The sequence below is a fragment of the Mesoplodon densirostris genome, chromosome 3, assembly GCF_025265405.1.
Source record: "Mesoplodon densirostris isolate mMesDen1 chromosome 3, mMesDen1 primary haplotype, whole genome shotgun sequence".
Lineage (NCBI taxonomy): Eukaryota > Metazoa > Chordata > Mammalia > Artiodactyla > Ziphiidae > Mesoplodon > Mesoplodon densirostris.
In genome coordinates, this window is record NC_082663.1 from 37152385 (window position 1) to 37166934 (window position 14550).

Sequence of the window (14550 nt, forward strand, 5' to 3'; positions counted from 1 at the left end):
TTGCATTGAAGAATAAACAGTAAGTTATTCACCTAGTAAAAAAAAATTCAATTTTAAAATTTTTATCTCTTTCTTTACAATTTAACATAGATTCTTTGTTTTCTAATTCACCTTCATGAAGGCAGTAAAGAATTATCATAAAATAATGATAAATATTCATTCTGGCTATGAACTGTTAGAGTCTGAAATATGGATATTTGATTTTAAATTGGTTTCTGTCTCATAGAATGAATTAAAAATGTTTGGATTTGCTTAGAGCCAAAATAAAAACAAAACCAAATCAAACTATAAAGAATAAGGACCAGTACAAAGCACACAGAATTCTTGTAGCCTCAGCATTCTCCAAATTCCCATGTGAGTCCAGATGTTTTAAAGCTAAATATGTAACTCTTCTTGAATAAAGAGCAAGTCTCAGCAAAATGACTGAAAAAGCCTTTAGTTGCGAACATTGTGAATAGATGGAGCAGTGTCCCTATTTGCTCTTACTTGTTAAAAAAAAAAAGAAACCATATTACTGTATTGTGCATGGAGAGTATTATCCGCAGGGTTGTACATTTCCATTTCTCTTTACAATTCATAAGGAAATGTAGTGAGGCATGAATGATGATTTATTTTTCTAGGTTTCTCTTATGTTTATTGAGTCAAGGTTTATTGCATTTTAATAGATGTGACATTGGCATATTCCAGTGACTAAAAGGATGGCCTTATATTTATTTTTCTGTACCCTAAAACTTCCTCCTTTATAATAAAACCGAGTGTTTTTCTTGTATATATGTTAGAAATCTATTTGACTAGCATTCTTCAAAGAATGTGATTTGCTTTTTTTCCCTTTTCTTTTTTTCTCTGTTTTTCTTTTCTTTTTCCTCTGTTATACAAACTAAATATAGCACATTTAGCATTAGTGAATGTATTATAGAAAAGACTTTAGTTTATTAAATAGTTAATAAGAAAACCTGGGGCTTCCCTGGTGGTACGGTGGTTAAGAATCCGCCTGCCACTGCAGGGGACACAGGTTCGATCCGTGTCCGGGAAGATCCCACATGCTGTGGAGCAACTAAACCCATGCACCACAACTACTGAGCCTGCTTTCTAGAGCCCACAAGCTGCAACTACTGAGCCCATGTGCCACAACTACTGAAGCCCGTGCACCTAGAGCCTGTGCTCCGCAGCAAGAGAAGCCACTGCAATGAGAAGCCCATGCACCGCAACAAAGAGTAGGACCTGTTCACCACAACAAAGAGTAGGCCCTGTTCACCGCAACTAGAGAAAGCCCTCACGCAGCAACGAAGACGCAATGCAGCCAAAAATAAATAAATAAAATAAATAAGTTTATTAAAAAAAAAAAAAAAGAAAAGAAAACCTTCAGATGTGGGATTTCCATCTTAGATGCCCAACACAATTGACTGCAGGTTATGGTAATTTAGTGCTTCTGAACTAATGTGGGCATTTAATGAGTGCTAGGCATTGTGCTAAAACACTTCACGTGCCTTAGCTCATTTATTCCTTATAAGTACTCAGTAAAGTGGGCATATTATTATTTTCTTTTTCCAGCTGAAGACAGAGAGGGTTAATAATTTTACAGATGAGGGTACTGGAGTACAGAAAGGTTAAGTAACTTGCCTGAGATCACACAGCTGACAAGCAGTAGAGCCAGGATTTGAACCAGGCAGTCTGGCTTAAGAAAACATGTCCTTAAATATAACCCTGCACAGCTCTTCTCTGATGTTTAACTGAAACACAAAACAATATTCTGTCTAACTCTCCCTCCAGATGGTTAACAGGCCATCCATTGGAACCCTGGAAATCTTGTATGTGGGTAGGAAAATAAAAATTAAAACTACAGAGACTTCCCTGGTGGTCCAGTGGTTAAGACTGCGTGCCTCCACTGCAGGGGGCACTGGTTCAGTCCCTGGTTGGGAAACTAAGATCTCACATGCTGTGTGGGGCAGTGAAAAAAATAAAAAAATTTAAAAAAACTTTAAAACTACAGTCTTATTGACTGATGTGAAGTAAAATGAATGTCAACTGCTAATGTTCCAGCTATGCCACTTATAAAGAAATAGTTTATATCAAGGGATAAAAGTACCTTATTCAAAAAAGTTAAATTCTAGCTTCCTGGTCACCCATTATCATTTGGTTTTCACTGACCACTAGGTAACCCTTTTCTCTGTTTCAGAACAGCCATCCACATGTTTGCTATTAGGAAAGGCGAAAATTAAAGATGTATGTTGAGAGCTGACTGTTTGTATTCTGCACATTCTTAATTTAATTCGTTTTTTTTTTTTTCCTTTTCTTTGTAAAATCCTGTTTGCTGACTTAGTGTTGAGGCTGGAGCTGACTGCCCTGGCCAGCAGTCCAGTCCAGATTCAGGAGCAATTGCAAAACTTCTGTCCCGGGTGGGTGGAAGCCATATGTTTTGGGGAGGTGCTGGAGTGAATGAAATCCTTCCTACTCTCTTAAAATCCTTCTTCCTCAGCCAAATCTGAGAGTGACATGAACTTGGCCTCACAGAAGTCTGTCTTATAAAGGTTGTGTGTTGCCCAAGTAGAAAATGCTTTGGTAGATCCTTTATAGGCCTATAATTCTGGAATAAAAACACTTGTATAAACACATGTGGCACTGTCAGTGAAAGTTAAAACAGGGAAGAGGACAAGTTATACAGAGGAAAATGTGCAAATTATTTTTAAGGTGACTCATAAATTTTACTAGATGTTTAAAATTTATTTTATTTTGGGGAGTGGTGGTCAGGCAGTTGAATTTTGTTCGCAATACCTTTAACTCCCTTTCACCACCCCCCTTCCCAGTCATGGAACATCTCAAAAATTCTCATTATTGGCAAGGGTGTGGAATTTTAAAGCACTGACTGTCCCACATGTTTGTTTGTGTGTGGGTGTGTGTGTGCTTTTAATCCTCCCGAGGTAATTGGATGTGAACTCACACTCTTTCCTCTCTTTCTCTAGGTCTCACTGGGATACTGGGTTTGGGCATTGCGGCTCCCAATTTAGCCTTTTCCCAGATGGTGACCACTTTTGGCTTGGCTGGCATTGTGGGCTACCACACTGTCTGGGGAGTGACCCCCGCCCTCCACTCACCACTGATGTCTGTGACTAATGCAATCTCAGGTTTGTTTGCCTCTTGTTTTCCCTCAATTTAGGTTTTCAAGGGCTTATTCAACTCTAGGAGTGCTTTCCATGAGGTTTATAAAGTCTGTGTTTTCCAAATTGTAGGGCTTGGCATCTTGGTGGTTGCGGTGACTCGGGCTCCCAGAGGGTGCAGAGGTGGGGTTGGAAGTGAGAGGCCAATGGAGTGTGTCATACCTTTGGGCTGCTCCCATTGCAAGCAGTGCAGAGCTACTGTTCCTTCTTTCAGTCATGATTTCCTTTAAAGAAGGGATTCCTCTGATAAAATTTGGGAACAGTGTTTCACAGCAGCAGCATGGTCCATGCAGAGTCCACACAGCTATGTGGACAGATGTGGGAGCTGCTCTGGCTTGGAAACCATGGCCCCAGTGAGCATCTCTTGCACAGGCATGGCTTTTAGGATCTCCACCGGGAACAGGTCCAATTCCAAGAAGTACTATGCTCAGGAAAGCCCAAAGCTATGGGCTTTCACCATCATATATTTATAGTTCATGCATAGTATTTTCCAGTTGTGTAACCACCAGAGGTCCCTTTGTACCATGAACAACGTTGTCTAATAACATTATTGATTTATATCTTTATCAGGGGAACAGAGCTAGAAAGTAAAGGTTAAAATTCATACGCAAAAGGAGAAAATGTTTTGGTAACTCTTTGCCCACAGAAGTACTTCAGTGAGAATGTGTGTGAGAACTTTCTCCTTCATGATGCATGTGCTTGTGAGGTCTTTCAGCGATGACATTTGATTTGGCAGCATGACTATTAGCTACTCTATAATATATCCATGCTTTCTTCCCAGGGTTGACTGCAGTTGGTGGGTTGGTGCTGATGGGAGGACATTTGTATCCTTCCACAACTTCTCAGGGCCTTGCTGCTCTTGCTGCATTCATATCCTCAGTCAACATTGCAGGTATGAGGACAGTGAAAGAACCCAGAGTGCGATTTTTAGTGGAGACACGAGAAGCAAATATAAATCAATATAAAACAAACATTCTGATTTTAAGAATTTAATCATGCCTTTAAAAAATGTTTCACTCAGATTATAAATGCTCTGTGTGAAGGAAAATTAGTTATTTTGCCCATTGGTAAGTTTTAGAAACTATTTGATAAGAGAACACCCCTCCCCCTGAATGCCCCAAAGGTTAACTACAATGCCTACAGGTTAACTGGAAAGTTATTTAATGCATAGTTTTGAATTAAGCTGACTTAGAGCTATCACCATAACATCTTTAAATGGGTATAATTTTAGATAAAACTTTAGCCGTTTGCCTTATCCTGGCCTATGTTCCTGAAAACTGAAAGCCTAGCACATCACTTGTATATGAAACTCATTCGATGGTATTTTGTAGCTATAAATTCTTTAATGTGTCCAAACAGACCTGGTGCCAGCTGATATGGTATTTTTTCTTTTATCACTTATTATAGGGTTTAACAAACAGAATAACCTATTAGAAGAAAAACACTGGCCTTTGATCTTTTGCATTCCCGAGCTGTTTGAATGGCTGTTTATTGTTAGTCATGCAGAAATAGTTGGTTTTATACTCTGATAGCAAATTTTTTTCCTAAATGTATTAAGGGTTCCTCCCTTCAATGTAACTGGCTTGAATAATAGAATAACTTCTAATTTCGAGGTTCTAAAATGTTACTTAAAATGATATTTATTCCTAGATGATAAAGATGTACTTAAAATAGAAAAATTGTAGCCCTTTAACAATTATGCTGCTCAATGAGATACCTCTTTCTGTTTTATATTTACTTTGATAAGGTGGCTTTCTGGTGACTCAGAGAATGCTGGACATGTTCAAGCGTCCCACTGACCCCCCAGAATACAATTACCTGTATCTGCTCCCTGCTGGTACCTTTGTTGGAGGATATTTAGCTGCCCTCTACAGTGGTTATAACATTGAACAAGTAAGAGTCTCTTTTGAAAGCTTTTATTTTTGTACTGTATCTTCATCCCAAGTAGACTTAACATTATTATTACCCAAATTCAAATTCTATCAAGCAAATACGACAATAACTTTGGAAACATCTTTGTCAAATAGAGCATTCTCATCCTCTAAGAATCAGGACCTTGGATTCTAGAGACAGATTTGCCTGCTAAGTCTGCAAGGATGGGTTTACCTGTTTGTCCCTAAGTTTTTCCACATGTAAAAAGAGGCAAGAAGTTTATTAGTACCCTTTTTATGTATCTGGCTGGATTGTTGTAGGGATACAATGAAATAATTAGTAAAAAATTTGAAAAAATTTTTATTATTAGATATTATTAGTCCTTTTCTTACTTACTTTCTTCCCCTGTGGATCCAGGAGATGTTATGCCAGTGCATTTAAAAAAGCTAATTTAAAAATGCATGCTGTATAGAGAAACAGAAATAATCAAGTTAAACTTTGAAAGTTCCATGTCTAAATATGATTTATAATAGAGACTCAACTTTGTTCCAAACTCAGTCATACCTTTCTTTTCAATGACTATTTCAGCCTCTCTGACAGCTGAAAAATCATGTCTCCTTTGGTTTCTGCTGTTGCTAACATGTACTATTTGTTGAATGAACAGAATCTTTTTGAGAAGAGTTAGATCAGTGAGTCAGGGAGACTTATGTCTGCATCCCACATTTGCCATTCACTGATCGTTTGCCCTTAGAAAAATTATGTAGCCTCCTTAAGCATTGGTTTCCTCTTTCATAAAATGAGGATGATGATTCTTTCCTCCTGTGACTCTCACGAGACTGAGTTACAGCATAAGTAAAGTATACAGCACGGTCTCTGGCACTTACAACCTCAGGGGTTGGCTCACTTACAGCATTAGGTCAGGTCTAGATCCCATAATAACTCCATTTAAATTTAGGTACTTTTATATGCATCTGTATGCTATCAAGTCCAGAAGAAGCCAATGTACATAAAGGGTATAATTGCAAGTACAATTTAAAGTATTTAATATGGTAATATCCTTAATGGATAGGAAAATATATCGAATATTTTTAAAAAGAGCTCATATTGGTCCTTCTACTGTCTGAATTTAAAATTGTCCTTAGAGAATCATGTTTCCTCAAGAGGAGTTCTCCTTAAGCTAGTAGACTGAAGGTTTTTTTTTTTTTTTTTTTTTTGCTGTACGCGGGCCTCTCACTGCTGTGGCCTCTCCCGTTGCGGAGCACAGGCTCCGGACACACAGGCTCCGCGGCCATGGCTCGCGGGCCCAGCCGCTCCGCGGCATGTGGGATCTTCCGGGATCGGGGCACGAACCCGTGTCCCCTGCATCGGCAGGCGGACTCTCAACCACTGCGCCACCAGGGAAGCCCAGACTGAAGGTTTTGATAATCTCTCTCTTTCTCTTCCCTTTCCTTTGAAAAGATTGTGTACCTGGGCTCCGGCCTGTGCTGTGTTGGTGCCCTGGCCGGGCTTTCCACACAGGGAACTGCGCGTCTTGGCAATGCATTGGGCATGATTGGGGTGGCTGGAGGCCTGGCAGCCACCCTTGGAGGCCTAAAACCGTGCCCAGAATTGTTGGCTCAGATGTCTGGAGCAATGGCTTTGGGCGGTACCATTGGTAAGCACTTGTGGGTTTCTGCCTTTATGTAAGTGCATGCCCTTTGAACACCTGACGGCAGTTAGGCTCAGAGATTTAAGAATACTTTTTTAGGAGTAAGAACTTTTTAATTGCACTTCAGTTTCTTAATATACATATTTCTGTTTGAGGCCCATATTGATGAAGGAATTAAATTGCCTTAATGGAAGTTGCTTCAGTAAATATTCTTTTGGCAAAAAGTCATCACAGTTGGTGTAATTCTCATTCAGAAGTAAACATTTTAAAGCACTGAGTAATATCAACTGTGTCAAAAGAGTGGGCTGAGAAATGCCTTGTGCTCAGTTCTTGTTTTCCTTTATTGACTCTGTCCAGTTAGCTGATAATAGAACAGGGAATTGGAATACTTTTATGTGTACTATATATAGGCTCATCTTTTATTCTGCTGGGTATAAATAACAGCAGAAGATTCTGCTTCAGAGACTTGTTAAAAACGTGGAAAACATGTGCCAGCAGAAAAAACACTCTTTTAGTCTTATTCAGTGGTGTGCTGGGGTTGGTTGTTAAATTTTCAACAATCTTTCGAGCTGGTTATTAAACAGCTATTATCAAAAATTAAATTTTATAAACTTAAAATTAAATAAATTAGAAACAAAGGTAATAATCCTAAACACTCATGACTTTCTAATGAATTCACTAGCTTTTATTATCTCTGCTTTTGAGATTATCCATGTGTCTTGTGTCTGTGTGGTAGAAATACTATGTAATAATGGGCTTCTGTACATCTCTTCCTGAACCCATATTTAATGACATCATGTTGGTAGCTTGAGAGCAGCCATGGCAGTTGTATTTACACCATGGAAATCAACAAATGCTACGAATCTATGTTTCATTTATTGTTTTGTTCATTGTCCAGACCTAATAAAGTGATGGAGAAAATATTAATAACGCAAGCTTAAACTTAAAAGTGTGTTTTGTCATTACACTGTGAATTGCACAGAAAAATTGAGCAAATATTCTTCCAGTACTTGGAAACTATGATCAGATTCAGCAAAATTGCCACTCACATGGTTGACAGTGAGTGAAGTTCTTATATCCATCTCGTTGTTTCACGCTCGTCTTACTCGTTAGAGTAAACAAAAATCTCAACCAGCATTCATGTGGGAACCACACTCATTCATCAGTTGCAAACACTAGGTTAGCTACATATACCAGAGTTTGGTAACATTCTGTGAGTCAATTGGCTATATGAAACTTACAGTAAAGAGTATTGTATATATTTTTATTGTTTAACAATTGTGTGCTACATACATTTTTATGAGTAAAAACTCATGTATGTATTCACACACGCACGTTTTTATTCTGAGGGGCTGGTGGTTAAATACTTACCAAGCACAGCATTAGCTTTACTTCTCCTTTTATACTTACCTGGGAAAGCTGTGCAGCCTTTCTGGACAGTCCCTGGAAAAGCACTTGAAGGAAAATGCTTGTGCTGTAGGTTCATGGCAGGACAACCTTTAGGCATGATCTCTGCAAATGTTGTGAGCCCCAGTCCTTCTATTCCCCCTGCCTGTAGCCAGGCAACTCCTCCAGAGTCTCCTGATTTGGTTGTTTACTACTCAGATATTTGCATTTCATTACCTTTGGACTTGGCTCCCATCCACTCACCTGAAAACCTAGACCTTCTTCATATTCCAGCTGTTCCTTATGTGCTCAGGGGCAAACGTTGGCTGATAGGGAAGAGAGCCTGGGTTATTCATGCAGTGGGGGGAATTTAAGGGGTTTAGTTGGAGCTTTAAGTAATCTGAAGAAGTGCTTTAGTCCAGGAGAGTGTTCAAAGGTTGTAAGGAACGTTGATGCTCTGTGTTTGGGTTCTTTGGAGTTGGGCATTGGTGAGGTATGTTGGAAGAGCCTGCTATTTGAAAGGGTATTTAAGCCAGTGTTTTTGCCTGAGTAGTCCCTGTAAGAGAATATTTTGCCAGGAAGCAGATAAATACTTATTAATGACAACGATGAATAACCTTAAGAGGCCTTTTTTTTAAAATTGAGGTATAATTGACGTATAATATTATACTAGTTTTAGAAGTACATAATAATTTGATATTTATATATATAGATTGCAAAGTGATCACCACAGTAAGTCTAGTTAACATTCGTCACCACACATAGTTAAAATTTTTTTTCTTGTGATGAGAACTTTTAAGATCTAGTCTCTTAGCAACTTTCAAATATGCAATACAGCTTTATTAACTATAGTCACCATGCTGTACATTCCATCTCCAGGACTATTTATTTTATAATTGGAATTTTGTACCTTCTGACCCCCTTCACCCATTTTGCCCCCCAACCCCGTCCCACCTCCCGCCTCTGGCAACCACCAATCTGTTCTCTGTATCTATGAGCTTGTTTTTTTGTTTGTTTGTTTTTTTCAGATTCCACATATAAGTGAGATCCTATGGTATTTGTCTTTCTCTGTCTGACTTACTTCACTTAGCATAATGCCCTCAAGGTCCATCCATGTCAAGATTTCCTTTTTTTTAATGGCTGAGTAATATTCAAGTGTGGTCTTTATTAGGTTGTTTCTCAAAGGTCTGTCAAGTTTTAATTTCTCTCTGACTTTCACTTTCCAACAGGATTGACAATTGCGAAACGCATCCAGATTTCTGATTTACCTCAGTTAGTTGCTGCTTTCCACAGTTTAGTGGGCTTGGCAGCTGTGCTTACATGCATAGCCGAGTACATTGTAGAATATCCACATCTCGCTACGGATGCAGCAGCTAATCTTACCAAGACCGTGGCCTACCTCGGTACTTACATCGGTGGTGTCACGTTCAGTGGGTCTCTTGTTGCCTATGGAAAATTGCAGGGTAAGTGATTCAGTATAACATAGAGGTAAATATCTATTATTTAGGGTGTTTAGGGGTCCATTTCAATTTCAGAAACAAAGCTTAGTAGTAGAACCTGTTAGGTGAAGAGTATTTGTATGACACTCTGAAAGTCTTTTTTTTCTCCATAAAGATGGCTTCCCTTTATTGATCCTTACACATCTCACAAAGCTTTGAAGCCATGTCTTCTGCAGACAGCTAGTGAAGGAAACTAATGTACAGAAATTCACATAGAGGGACTAGTTGACATTTGATAATATGTGTGAACAAAATAACGTCTTTATAATCCTTGGTTAGAGATGCTGGTGTAGCGTTCACAGAAATGATTTATACATTTTCCAGAATATAGAGAGGCTTACTGAATAAATTTGTGTGATTAGTATACAGTACTTACTTTTAAAACAAATACACATTTTGGGGGGCTAACCTGGAAGCTTTTGCTACCGCTAAAGCCAATCATGAAAATAGAAGTGGAGGGGAAAACCTCACATAGCTGCTTTCAGTGTTTTCATGAAAAAGCAAGTCTCTAGAGAAACTAGTTTGTGATTTAAAAACCTGGTCTTGTCTCTCAGTAATCAAGTCATTAGAATTAAGTGGGGAACTTTCATGAAACTTAAAAATCACAAAAGAACTTAAAGCCTACGATATTCTTGTCTCACACTTTGTCTTTATTATTTTATTTTTTTATGGAGCTTATATTCTTGGGGAGGAGACAGTCAAAAAGGAAGGTAAACCCAAAAAATAAATAAAACAGCAGCGGCAACTTTTACAAAAGAAACAAAAAGGGGCTAAGAAAAGGAGAAGATGTACCATAAGTAAGATGTTAGTTCATGCTTTCTCTTTAGAACCAACTAGCAAACAAGGACCCTTCTCCCTTGGGCTCAGTTGATAGAATCAGAAAGGCTAATGTTCTAGGACTCTGTTTTGACATTTTCAATAAATAAAACCACACTTAACTTCTGTATTGGTCATACGGGGGAAAGAAAAATCACTTTTCATGATTCCTTGACAAAGAGTAAGGAAATTGTTGTGTGATCAGGGTAAAGGACAATTAAGTCAAGCCCTACTTTTCCTACTTCCATTAATATTTATGTGTAAGAACTCTAATTTACTTTTATGTTTCAGTAGCTGGTGATATAAAGTGATATTTTAATTAGCATGTTTTTATCCTAATGTTAAATGTTGGTGGTTTAGGATTAAATGACACACACTTAAGAGTGTGTGCCTGTGAGGGAGTTTCTTGTGATACGTTCTAGGTTCTGATTCCCGCATTCTTGGCCCTAGGTATCCTGAAATCCGCCCCTCTCCTGCTCCCTGGAAGGCACCTACTCAATGCTGGCCTTCTGGCTGCTAGCGTGGGTGGAATCATCCCGTTCATGATGGACCCCAGCTTCACCACTGGCATTACCTGTCTGGGCTCTGTGTCAGCTCTCTCTGCTGTCATGGTAAGAGGTCAGAGATGGGAAGCACATTCTTAATGAGGAGCTAAGTATTTTGTTAGGTTACAGTCTAATCTTATTTCTATCTCTTCAAGACCCCGATGGAATAAAAATGTTTCAAAATGCTGTTATGTATTCCTCTTTGGAGAGTCTAGAAAATATAGAAAAGTGTAAGGAGAAAATTACTCTTTCTCTTCACTTACTAATTCCTGTCAAAGTTGTCACATGTGACATCTTTTTTTGCTCTGGGGTCTTTTCACTGGATCAATGTGTTGGTGAATAGGAATTTAAAAAGCCAAGGGTTTCATTTCTGTTCATTAGGTGCCTGCTGTGTTACAAGCCCTAGAAAATAAGTGTCAGAGAGTCCCTGCCTGTTAGTTGCTCTCACATTTGTTGGAAGCTCTGATACCAAACCAAATAATCATATGAAATGAAATGCTTTTAATAAACCCTGTGTGTTCAGTGAGGGAGTTCAGTGAAACCTTTCAGGATAGGTTGGCCCCCCCTCTTCCTCTCTAGTTACTGCTTTAGTATGTGGATACATACAGTATTCTTTAGGTGTCTGTATGTCACAGTTTAGCATTCTATTTATAGCAGTGTATGGTGCTGCTGTATATAGCTCTGTGCCATTCACTGATTACTTCATGTTTGTCTAGTATACTCTTTTTTTTTTTTTTTTTTTTTTTGCGGTACGTGGGCCTCTCACTGTTGTGGCCTCTCCCATTGCGGAGCACAGGCTCCGGACGCACAGGCTCAGCGGCCATGGCTCACGGGCCCAGCCGCTCTGTGGCATGTGGGATCTTCCCGGACTGGGGCACGAACTCGTGTCCCCTGCATCGGCAGGCGGACTCTCAACCACTGCACCACCAGGGGAGCCCTAGTATACTCTTAGTATATACTTTATAGACAAGGTTTATGTTTAAAAATTTTTAAATCATCTACAGTGCTTAGCACAAAGTTAGACATACAGTAATTGCTTAGTTACCCTAAACCCTATTCTCAGATTTTCAAGCTAGTAAGACTGGGCTTATATTTTAGTTTTAGTTGCTTCACTTGGCACCAACAGGACCCTCCTCATCAGCTAAAGTCATAAAAACTGTGACATTTACTCAGTGCTGTTACTTTTTTCCAAGTGTAGACCCCTCTCCAATTTTTGCCTGCTCTTCATCACTACCTTTTAGGGATTTTTTTGCACAGGGGTTGTGGTTCAGCATGTGCACTTGTTATATCTGTAGGAGAATTGTTCCGATAGGGGTCACTCGGTCATTACCAGGTGTGGAACTTACATGTCAATGTATTAATTGGAAAACCGGAATGATTACGAACCATGATGCTCAGTGTCGGAGGTTTCTTTTCATTGCGTGAATTTTGAATTCCTCTCTGGTTTCTGTGCTAGGGTGTGACTTTGACGGCTGCCATTGGGGGTGCTGACATGCCCGTGGTCATCACTGTGCTGAACAGCTATTCAGGCTGGGCCCTGTGTGCAGAGGGCTTCCTGCTCAACAACAGTCTGCTGACCATCGTGGGTGCGCTCATCGGCTCCTCTGGTGCGATACTGTCCTACATCATGTGCGTGGTAAGGAAACAGCCAGTGGAGGAAAAGGAAATGCTGTTCTGCAAATGAGGACCTGTGTGTCATTTCTTTTATTTGCAGTAAAAATGACTGTGTTGGTTCTTTTTCTCTCCAGCAGAAATATCAGAGTGTTTCGTTTGAATAAATTTGCCATACTGCTTTTAAAGTACACAAGTGTAGATAATTTGGAAAATCAAATATAAGAGAAAAATCTTCTAACTCCCTCCATCTGGTGATAAACACTTAAGATTTTATTTCCTTCTATTCTTTTTCTTTGTGTATTACTTATCTGTGTGTTTACTTATCTGATCATATTGTACACTGTTTTACCTTGAATTTTTTTAATTTTCCAAATTATAGTCTTGCCACTTTCTTATCATTAAAAATGCTTTTTAAATATGATTTTTTTTTTTTTTTTTTTTTTTTTTTTTTTTTGCGGTATGCGGGCCTCTCACTGTTGTGGCCTCTCCCGTTGCGGAGCACAGGCTCCGGACACGCAGGCTCAGCGGCCATGGCTCACGGGCCCAGCCGCTCCACGGCATGTGGGATCTTCCCGGACCGGGGCACGAACCCGTGTCCCCTGCATCGGCAGGCGGACTCTCAACCACTGCGCCACCAGGGAAGCCCCTTAAATATGATTTTAAGGGTCTTCATACTAATCTAGAATATGGATATTCAAGATTTATTTAATTTTCCCTAATGCTGTACTTTAAGGTTGTTTGATTTTTCTTTCTCTTTGTACCTAAATACATTTTGGCACTTCTGATTTTTGTCTTAGGGTGATTCCTAGAAGTGAAAGGGTGTGCTCATTTTTTGGGCTTTGCCTACTTATTGCTGTGTGGTTTCCAGAAAGCTTGCTCCAATTTACACTCCCACTCGTCATCTGTGAGAGTGGCTATCTTGAAGTTTTGTGGTCAGCATGATTTAAAAAAAAAAATTAACAAGACACATACTTCCTAGCTTCCTTTTTGTTTCTAATTCTCTTCTTAATGGCAAGAAGATATCCTGCAAATAATTAAAGGTTTGACTAAAAAACTTTTTCAAATTATAGATATTATTCTCTAAATAATAGTTTTGAATGGCTGTGAAAGGACAAGCATGAAACTGGGTGAAGTTAAGATGTGACTTTATGCTGATTAATGACTCAGGCAGAAAAATAACTTCACCTTCATTCTTTTATTACAATTTAAAAAATACCCTATTTTACAACACAGAGTTCCTCTTATGTCTTTAATTGAAAAATCTCATTGTAAATTGAATGCTGAAGTTATCTTTTCATAATAAAAAATTAGTTTGCTTTGGCTATATTGTAAAGAACAAAAATTTGAAAGCCTAAGTTCAAAACAAGCTGAGAGGTTTTAAATTAAATCCCCCAAGTTCAAGGAGTTTGGACAGGTGTTTCCTACTGGAAAAGTGTCAGGATTTGGAGTTTTCATTTATTAAAAAATACATTTATTTATTTTTTAATTTATTTTGTATTTTTGGTTGCTTTGGGTCTTCATTGCTGTGCGCGGGCTTCTCGTTGCGGTGCGCGGGCTTCTCATTGCGGTGGCTTCTCGTTGCAGAGCACGGGCTCTAGGTGCACGGGCTTCAGTAGTTGTGGCTCGCGGGCTCTAGAGCACAGGCTCAGCAGCTGTGGCGCAGGGGCTTAGTTGCTCTGTGGCATGTGGGATCTTCCTGGACCAGGGCTCATACCCATGTCCCCTGCATTGGCAGGTGGACTCTCAACCACAGCACCACCAGGTAAGCCCGAGGATGTGGAGTTTTTAAAAACAAATGTTTATGAAGGAGAAAAATTTATTCAGTTGTATTAGAAATAGTTTTCTCTAAAAATGAACTTTTAACCCTTAGGTTGACTTTGCTTCATTTGGTGAATTTCAATGACCAGCAGGGGGCAGCAGATTGTCATTAATACTTAACGGTTTGTCAAATACTGATTTTAAAATTAAATGGGAGTATTTGTATTTTTACAAGGCCAGTGGCATACTTAATGGGG

At 39.1% G+C, this 14550-nt stretch overlaps 1 protein-coding gene across 5 annotated transcripts in view; it reads left to right on the forward strand.

The window, feature by feature from the left end:
- Positions 1–14550, forward strand: part of NNT (nicotinamide nucleotide transhydrogenase) — a 97227-nt gene that overhangs the window by 49668 nt on the left and 33009 nt on the right. For all 5 annotated transcript variants that reach the window (XM_060092866.1, XM_060092864.1, XM_060092867.1 and 2 more), the window contains 7 exons: positions 2961–3122; positions 3937–4047; positions 4903–5048; positions 6486–6681; positions 9291–9524; positions 10827–10987; positions 12378–12557. In XM_060092866.1, the coding sequence (XP_059948849.1) occupies positions 2961–3122; positions 3937–4047; positions 4903–5048; positions 6486–6681; positions 9291–9524; positions 10827–10987; positions 12378–12557 (1190 nt within the window). The remainder of the gene's footprint in view (positions 1–2960; positions 3123–3936; positions 4048–4902; positions 5049–6485; positions 6682–9290; positions 9525–10826; positions 10988–12377; positions 12558–14550) is intronic.